This window comes from Anguilla rostrata, chromosome 16, assembly GCF_018555375.3.
Source record: "Anguilla rostrata isolate EN2019 chromosome 16, ASM1855537v3, whole genome shotgun sequence".
Lineage (NCBI taxonomy): Eukaryota > Metazoa > Chordata > Actinopteri > Anguilliformes > Anguillidae > Anguilla > Anguilla rostrata.
Genome location: NC_057948.1, coordinates 9,498,151 through 9,507,511, shown reverse-complemented (window position 1 = coordinate 9,507,511; position 9,361 = coordinate 9,498,151). Strand labels below are relative to the sequence as shown.

Below are 9,361 nucleotides of genomic sequence, written 5' to 3'. Positions count from 1 at the left end.
CACATTGTGTGTATACCACAGTCTTTGCAAATGTGCACTTAAGTTGTGAGCAAATTCTCAAATCAAAATGAATATCATAAATGTACAATAGTGCACCTGTTGTGCACAGGAAACTGATAATGTACTGAAAAGTGCTGTAAACACTTAATTTGTTAAAAAATAAATCAGATTTAAATGTGATTATTTATCATTGTATGTTTTTTTAAATCATGACCAAGGTTTACCTACTTCATTTTACAAGCAGATTACACAGAAAGCAATGCATTCTAAAGTGAACAATACATTTCTGGGAATCAACGCACTCGTTAAAGGAAAGCGGAAGAATTAAACAAATTTGCACGATCCTTAATGAATTGTTTAATTTTCTAACAAAAACTTTCCTCATTCCTGTGGTCTTTTGTATTGTTCCACTTACCGTAAGTCATCCAACCGGTTTGTGTTTCTGTGTGTATAAAAATGATGGTCACCATGTCTGGGCTATATTGATTGGGCAGGTAGACTCAGATGAGATTAGAGCATTATGTCTTCCTGCACACTCCTGCTGCTCCTGGTCTCCTGTTCTGGAGCCCTGGCCTCCCACTTCTACGGAGGGACCCTGACCTTCACCCCGAAAGGAAGGAACCCCGATGGATCGTTCAGGGTGAGCAAGGCGCTTTAGCTGTGCGATTTAGCTCTGCATAAATAACAGGACCCCTCATAAAATGTCTGTGTAAAATGTCTGGCAAGTCACACTCAAATTACAAAGTACTGTAAGGCAGTGTTCTGAGTAGCTACTTCTGTGGTGCTTTGTTACATGTATAAAAATATATTTATAATAAGAGGAGAATAAAAAAGATGATTCTGTTCTAAGCCACAACTGAGTTTAGTTCAAGCCTCCATTGTCCCTGATGGGACATTTGATTTGCAGGCAGGTGGAAGAGGCACAAAGTACCCTTAGGACAATATCTTTTTCTCAATGCATACACAAATTAGGTTAAAAACAAGACTTTACCATCATAAAAAGGATGTGTTCACAAGTCAACACCATGTGCAAAATAACAAATACATACATTTCTGAAATAATAAATTCAAGTGCTGAAAGCCACAAATGCAGTTACTTTAATGTTTTTTTACGTTAATATCACTCCATCCATAATTAAAGAACAAAAATTATTTTATTATAAACAGAATTCTTCTTGGGAAAATGTATTGAAACAAGGGAAAAATATGAACTGACACGTTTTGGATTCAAGCTCCTTCATCGAGAGCTTGTCTCTAAAGTGTGTCCATTTATATTTTTCCACGGATTCAATAAATAATCCCAAGAGCAATGCTGTCCTTAAGTCTCATATATATATGCTCATATCCATGGCCACCTTCTTTGTATATTATAATTATTGAATTTTCCTGAATTATTCTGAAAAATGATTTTGTTGTAATTGCAGGTGGACATCCGCTACAAGCAGACTTACGAGTCCTGCTATCTGTGGAATGAGTGGTACTGTCACAGTGGGGACTGTGGGTACGATAGCAGATTTGAAGTTGCAGAAGTGGACAGCGGTACTAGTGGAGTCAGTTATTATGGAGGCAGGTGGTGTACAATCGAAGCATTAATGACAAAAAATATTCGAAGCAACCAGCCTTTTGAAATGGGGTAAGTCATTTGGGACCAGTGGTATAAAGACTAATTAAATCCACTAGAATGTTTGAGGTTTTAAATTTGTGTTCTATTCCTATTATAGGAAAACAGGGTGTTGTTGGATTTTCAATTCGTTAAGCTATAGTGCATCATGGGCTCTTCTGACACATGTGGACCTTGGGATCAGGTCAGACACTCGGGAACCCAACCGATCTCCAGTGACAGCAGTTCTGCCTTTCATCCGGTAATGTCATTGCTTCTCACAAACTGTGACCTGTTTGACATCTTTGCGTTTAAAAATAAAAAAAATAAAAATAAATATATATATATATATATATATAGTATTGTGTTTTGTTCTGGCTCCAACTGTTTCAGAGTGATAAAGAATTTGTTTGATTATTTATATAACTTTTCTAACAATCTGCTGACTTTACAATGGCTTTGTCAGGTGTAGGTCATTTGGGGTATTGTAGTCTAAAGTAACAAGTCAAGTATCTCCAAAGCAGCTTTTACAGCGAAGTTATGCCTCGGAAAGTTTCTCATATTTACCTGCAAAGTATATGACATGACTTAAGTAAAGATTGCATTCTGTGAAAATGGTGCACAAGATACATTTTTTAAATTTTACCTATTAGGGTTGGTTGGAAAATGACATATAGGCTACATTTTTGCAAGCCTTAAAACACCCACTGATGTGGGACACTGCATAATTGCCTCTGGTGATACTTTCTGATTTATACATTTTGCATTCCATGGCAATAGATTGATATTCCTCCACCATGCAGCATAAAATACAAAAATGAGCACTAAAATCACAAACATTAGACATGCTATATTTACACTATGTTGGATTTTTGCCATTAGGTTGAAATAGCCTTGAAGATATTCTAATGATGATTTTTTTTTTCATTTATAGGATACCTCAGAACTGTCCAAGGAGACTTAAATTGCTGGCTCATGACCCCGATAAGGACCAAGTCAGATGCAGATATGGAACAACTCAAAATGAGTGCTTTTACTGCCACCACCACACAGGATTCTACCTGGATGAAGTAAGAATCTGAAAGACCTACAAAACAACAGGGTTAATATAATATGATGTCTGTGATGTCATCTTACTCAGGGAAAAGAGGGAGGAGCTCTACTAATCATGGAATACATTGTTGACAACCAACAGTTTTCTCTGAGTACGGTGGCATCACAGCCATCTAATCCCTGTATTATCCCTGCAAAATGCAGAGAGATAATGAATAGTTCCAAAACCATTAATGTTTGCATAGCAATGTATTCTAAGTACAGGCTTTTATTTGAGCTCATACCATTATGTTAATCCATTGTAATGCAAATGGACAATTACAGAGGCTTGAGATTTCCTGGAAATTACAGAGTATAGTAATCTAATCTGAGAGTACAAGACTTTCCTGATTCATCAGGTTTTTCTAGACAGAATTTAAATATGCTGCTTATTAACTTGTGATGAAAAAATAAATAATCACTTCACTCCTTCCCTATGTAATTACGAGAAATGCTATGGTAAGCAAGCATGGTCTCTAAAAAGAGAAGTAGCAAAAGTGGCTGTAGCAAACACAACGGTGCCTAGTAATTCCTGTCATATCACCTGCTCTTTCTTGAAAATACAGTTAATTTATTTTTCTTCAGAATTCCTGCACCCTGACTTACCAGTACAACTCCATCCAAAATGCTCATGCCTTTGAGATTGTCCTGGAGGATTTCCCCAGACAACAAATCACTCTGTCTTACACCGATGGCACATTGTCCAGGAAGTCTCCACTAGTGACAGGACAAAAGCAGTGGTACCAGGCCCCTACAACTACAGATGCCCCTACGACTACAGCAGTCGCTACGACACAGTCGTGGTGGAACCGGCTTATCAGCACGCCCGCACCGTACTGGGGAAGCCAACTCTACAGTACACCTTCCCCCTGGTGGTGGAACCAACCCAACACTTCACCTGCACCTTACTGGTGGAACCAGCCTGGCACTACAGCCACAACCTCCGCAACTTCAACAACAGCACAGTGGCAGCAGTCCACTACAACCACCCCTTTTCCCACAACACCTTTGCATGCTCCCTCTACGAACCCACTGAGCAAAATCCCACTGCATTTTGCAATCCAAGGTAAATTTAATCTAAAATTATAGATATACCAAAACTGATATTACAAGAAAACTCAAAGACCTACACACTCCTATCCTTCAGCTGATGTTCCTTCTCCTATTCTTCTACCACTGAATTTCAGTTGACCCAGCTGTGCATTCCTGTACTGAGGGGGAACTTCTGCCCCGGTTTCTGCCCCCGACTCCAAGAAATGGAGAATTTCGCAATGCCTCTGTCAATCAGGAACTGGAAATTAGGCTCAAAGCTACAGCAACACAATCATGGTAAGACAGCAGTTCTTTTAGAAACACATTAGAAACACAATTTTATTCCTATCCATTTGGTTTTATGGAGTAAGGGGGTGAAGCAGAAGTTCCGTTAAACCGCATTTCCGGGTATACTGCTACATGCTATGCTAGCTAGCTCGACCCGCCAGATCCGCGGATGTAACTGCGATCCGCGCATCACTACTTCAGACGGAATGATCCGATTGAGGAAATTGTGTCGATATGGAAAGGGAAGCATTATGGGAGACAGAGTTTCAGGCTATCTTGATTATCTAAAAACACAAAACGGCCATTTTTAATCATTGAAATCTCCTCGTATTGAGTATATAGTAATATATCTAAACCCTGAAACACATACTTTGAACCCAGACTCAAACGTTATTATCATCAATATCATTTGGGAACAGACCTGGGTCAAGTACATATTTAAAGCATTTTAATCACTTTAAAATACTCGTTTTTTTCTTCCTTTTTTAAATTATTTGAAATACAGCATTTACAAATACTGAGTATTTAAATTCCAAATGTATTTGAAAATACATTTAAGCAGCATCTGCATGTATTTGCAATTGCTTTTAAATATGATTAACATATTTTTAAAAGGCTCTAAATACTATTTGAAAAAGTATTTGGTTTCCCAGTATAGTGTCCTTTTAAAGGAACATATTTTCAAATACTATTTGGGAAAGTCTTTGGTTTTAAATTAAAATAATTTTAATAAATCAAATGCAAAGTATTTAATGTGTAAATGTATTTGAAAATATTTCAAATATTTATTTAACTATGTTTTCAAATATAAATACAAACACATATTTGTATTTGACCCAGGTCTGTTTGGGAGCCAAATGGGTGAAAACAGCAACATGCAAGGGCAAAAATACATAGCTATTTTAAATTATTGCATTGTTTAGATATTTTGATTCTTTAGATAAAATTATTGAGCAGCAGATATATTTTTTTATCTTTTTTTAAAATGCATGATAACTGAAAATATGCATACCAGTTTTTGATATTGATCAGAATGTGCCTTCTTTCAGGGTAAATAACTTCATTATCAGTGGACCTCTGAACATCACAAAGTACAACACTATCGATGGAGCAGATGGAGAATCTCTAATAAGATGGACACCAACTGAAAATGACCTTGGTGATCATGTTCCCATTTGCTTCATTGCAGAGAGTCAATCTGGGTGAGTTTCAAAGTGATGAAGTCGTTGATCGAGTTATTCTGAAAGGTCTTCGAAACTGTTGCTGTTGTTGATTCTTGCGTGCTGATTAATGACTAAACATAAAATTCAGTCTTAGTTTAATTTCTATAATTACTAACAAATTATCAGAAATTCTTAAATCTATTTGCTGAATATAATTAATATAAAATCTTATGTATAATAATTTTACATTTGTCTTTGCTCTGTACTTGTCATGTCCAACCATTCAGGTCCAGTATTTTTCATTCTGAAATGAGATGCATCATTGTCACCGTTGGACACACATATGGTTCGTATTTAACTATATGCACTAGTTAGTTTTTCTCTTGTCCCAATCCTCGAAATACTGCAATACAGACCTCTAAATAGTTACGGATGTCCGTGCAATCTATGTATTTTTTGGTCTCGTTATCTCGAGATCACGACCACCATTTTAAAACTTCAGCTTAAGCCCTAGTGGTCTAAAATTATTGGTTTTTCTTCAACCTTTTGCCACTTTCAATTTCGAAACTTTCCAAAACTGCTTAATCTCATGTCTTCTGTCAAACATAACTGTGTTCCTCTTATTTTTAGTTTATTTATCTTTCAATGTAAGGTTCACCAATGATTTCTTCCCTGAAATTCTTCAATAGGCAAAGCCAATGTGATTTGTAACGAGAACACAATGACAGTGGAATTGGAGAAGTCCTCAATAATTGGACTTCATGAAGATCACCTGCGTCTCAATGATGCCTCCTGCACCCCCATCTCCAACAGCACCCATGTGATCGCTACCATGTCCCTCAGCTCCTGTGGGACAATACTGGAGGTCAGTCCCTTTGATCCACTCAAATAATACGTTAAACAAAAGCCCTGATCTTTCTGCAGAGAAATATTTTTTGATGTCTCTAATTGTCTATGTAGGAGGACGTGGACAACCTGATCTTCAAAAACGAAATTACGTCATATGACAAACTCGATGGCGTCATTACCAGGAAACACCAGGTGGAGATCGGGTTCTCGTGCACGTACCCCAAGAAGGGCAATGTGTCTCTGGAATTCCGGGCGCACAAGATTCCTTTCGTGTTCACGGAAAAAGGGTTCGGAAAGTTCACCTACCAGTTTGAGTTCTTCCACAGTAACCTGTTCGACCACATGGTGGACCCCAGTACCTACCCAGTAGAGGTGTCCCTGAGAGAGATGCTCTACATGGAAATCAAAGCCACTTCCTCTTTTGCCAACACTGAACTCTTTGTGGAGTCCTGCAGAGCAACCCCTGTTGATGACCCCAACTATCACATTTTCTATGACATATTTGAAAATGGGTAAGACAACTGGTATAAGGAAAGCAGAAGTCTTGTGGTAGATGTTTATTGTTTCAGGGGTAAAATTTCAATAAGCCCAACAAAACATTGACTGGAAGCCCTTCTGTGTGAGCATCTAAAACCATGAATAGGGAAGATGAACATTAATGACTGAATAGTGTAAAAAAACATTTTTAAAAATGTTTTTAGCCTAGAAAAGACCTGTGAATTCAACTGTTTTATTTTCCCAGTTGCGCAGTGGACGAGACAGTGGTGGTCTATTCAAATAACTCTTCAGAATTCAAATTTGGAATTGAGGCCTTCAAGTTCATTGGGCAGCATGAGGAGGTAATATGTGACAGATTACCCAGCAAAGCCTTATTGTGTGTAATTCTACTTGGTTTTGATTCAGATTAAAGTTCATTTCTATTCTTCTGATGAATTCTAGGTCTTCATAAGCTGCTCAGTCATCCTGTGTGTGGCAGGGAACCCCTTCACCAGATGTTCTCAGGGCTGCATCAATGCCACAGCCTCCCCTGTTATACATCACCACCATAGGAGGGCTGTTGCCACAGAGACGGTCAGACACTACATTTCCCAGGGGCCTTTGCGTCTAAAGAAGAGCACAGACATCACAGGTACTGCAGCCCTGGTCTTGTTTGAAAGTGTTGTTCTGTGCAAAATCTTGTGCAGGTTTAACATTTACTCCAATATATATGACATATATAACGTACAACATATATCCTCAAGCCTGTCCCATACAAGACATATGATGTAGACACATATGAAACATACTATAACAGTATATGGTATTCTTTAGCTTCTCTAAGTAAAGGTGGATTTCAGGGTAATTCCCAAAATTGAATGCTTAAACTTGTATTTTTAACTTTTTTTTACAGTTTCCAACATGAGCTTGAACATGAACCTGGTTTTCATCGCTGCTGTTCTCCTGGTCGCGGTTGGAATTATGTGTGGAGCAGTGATTTATACAGCAAAGAGGTCAAAGGTCAAATACCAACCACTTCCATCCACTGACTTCTGAGACACTGTTTGCATGCTCATTAAACAGTGAACGCTTTCTAGACAATCACATTAAGACAATATTTCCCTTTTAATAATGAAAGATGAATTGGCTTTTCCGGCCCTGAATCTGTATAATCTCTTCTTTGGTGTAATGAATTTCAGAAAATAGTGATTATTGTGAGCTTGGATTTGTTAACTACAATGCTTCAATAACCTTACCGTGACTGCTTAGCTATGAATTAAATGTTTATTAAAATTAATTCACATTGTCACATCATAAGACATGTCACATCAATGACTATGGCTTGACTATAATTGTAGTTTTTTTTAAATGCTGCAAAATGTAATTTTGTTGTAATGGCTCTGAATTTATGGTAAACATTTGATATAAACTTTCTACAAGAAATAGCACTGTGTCATTGATTTCTAAACGCTTTTATTTTACATCACATGATGCCTCTATTTTGCTGATAATTATCTCAATTTGTCCAAAGTTTATCAGGTTTCAACTTGTGAATGAAATGGAAAAATGCTTCTTCAGTCTGTGCTGTTCCTCTGTCTTTGGCACTTTGCCTCCAGAATAGAGACTATCAGCACAAAGAAACAGTAGTTTGAGCATTTGTGGCATGATGACCACATCATCATCTGGTTAGCAGTCACAAAAATTCACAGAAGAACCTAATTGCCACAGGAGCCCAATATGTCCTACTTCCACACCAAGTGCATAGAAGCCTGGAAAAGCACTTGATTTTATTATCAATTTATTTTGCATGCCAGCCAGATTAATAAAGTAAACAAATTTTCACAAATGGCTCTCGGTGAAACACAAATTTACTGTTACGTTAGAGGACCACAATGGAAATATGTTATAGCTCGTGGTGTTATCCTCAGTACTTTTTAATGTATGCACCAGTTACCTTGAGTGGTTATGCATTCATTTGTCAAAATAAGCAAACAAGTAAACTTAAAATAATGCAAAGATATTCTCCCCAACGTTCATGCAGGTTTGTCCCAGGAAGGGAAAACACTGTGTTCTATCACAGAACCACACAAAATATCACGCTCAGCATGGCAGTGGGTCGTTTATTCACTTAAAACTCACAGAAACAGCACTTCTCTAGTGCACAGACGAGCCCCAGATCCTCTCGTTCCACTGCCAACCGTGGCCGGCAGCCCCACATCGCGACTCACAGGTGGTGCTGGTGTCACCCATGGATGGGACGGTTTCAGTCGGATTTGATAATAGCTTGATCATTTCTGTGCTGACACTTGCTTATCAATAGTGAATGTTACAGTGTGACCATTCATTACTATTAGTACCATTAACACTTTCAGAAATAACTAACTTCACAGTCATCTTTTCTCTACTAAACATCACAGATTTAACTAATTACTAATGTAAGACTTAGAGCATAAATTTATATTTCTACCGACTAATGTCTCAGTCAGTTTTACATATTTACTTGTAAGATAAAAGAGCTATTTAATGAAGCAAAACGATTAAGGTTGCATCTAGCCAACTCATCTTAATTTATTTAATGCTAGCAAGCTAGCTAAGCAACTAGGAGAATGATCTAATTAGATATTAGCTGGCTATGACTACTGTAATTGATTTTTCCTCAGCTAAACTGCAAGCTATTCCTGCACTATAGATAGGGATTTTGACACTTTTTAATGCCAATAACCTACATCTCCTTAAGAAAGTGGTTATATGTATTTTTGTAGCTGGGCCATTGGAAATGTATCCTACCTGGAACACTGACCTACTGGCCTGCTTGGACCAGTAGAAAGAATCCTTTGTGTCGAGCTCTGCTGTATTTGAA

At 37.7% G+C, this 9,361-nt stretch overlaps 1 protein-coding gene across 1 annotated transcript; it reads left to right on the top strand.

Annotated features, from left to right (window-relative positions):
* The first annotated feature begins 473 nt into the window (after positions 1 to 473).
* Positions 474 to 7,946, top strand: LOC135242091 (uncharacterized). Its single transcript, XM_064313003.1, has 13 exons — positions 474 to 640; positions 1,425 to 1,633; positions 1,722 to 1,862; positions 2,535 to 2,670; positions 3,278 to 3,758; positions 3,880 to 4,021; positions 5,062 to 5,214; positions 5,463 to 5,521; positions 5,865 to 6,040; positions 6,136 to 6,536; positions 6,767 to 6,863; positions 6,964 to 7,153; positions 7,415 to 7,946. Exons 1-13 carry the CDS (start codon positions 521 to 523, stop codon positions 7,555 to 7,557), a joined length of 2,448 nt encoding a protein of 815 aa, XP_064169073.1. The 5' UTR covers positions 474 to 520; the 3' UTR covers positions 7,558 to 7,946.
* Positions 7,947 to 9,361: the final 1,415 nt, after the last annotated feature.

Coding starts and splice junctions, on each gene's coding strand:
- LOC135242091 (XM_064313003.1), top strand. CDS start 521: ATGTCTTCCTGCACACTCCTGCTGCTCCTGGTCTCCTGTTCTGGAGCC. Junction 2,671..3,277: donor CAGGATTCTACCTGGATGAA/GTAAGAATCTGA, acceptor ATTTTTCTTCAG/AATTCCTGCACCCTGACTTA. Junction 6,537..6,766: donor TATGACATATTTGAAAATGG/GTAAGACAACTG, acceptor TTATTTTCCCAG/TTGCGCAGTGGACGAGACAG.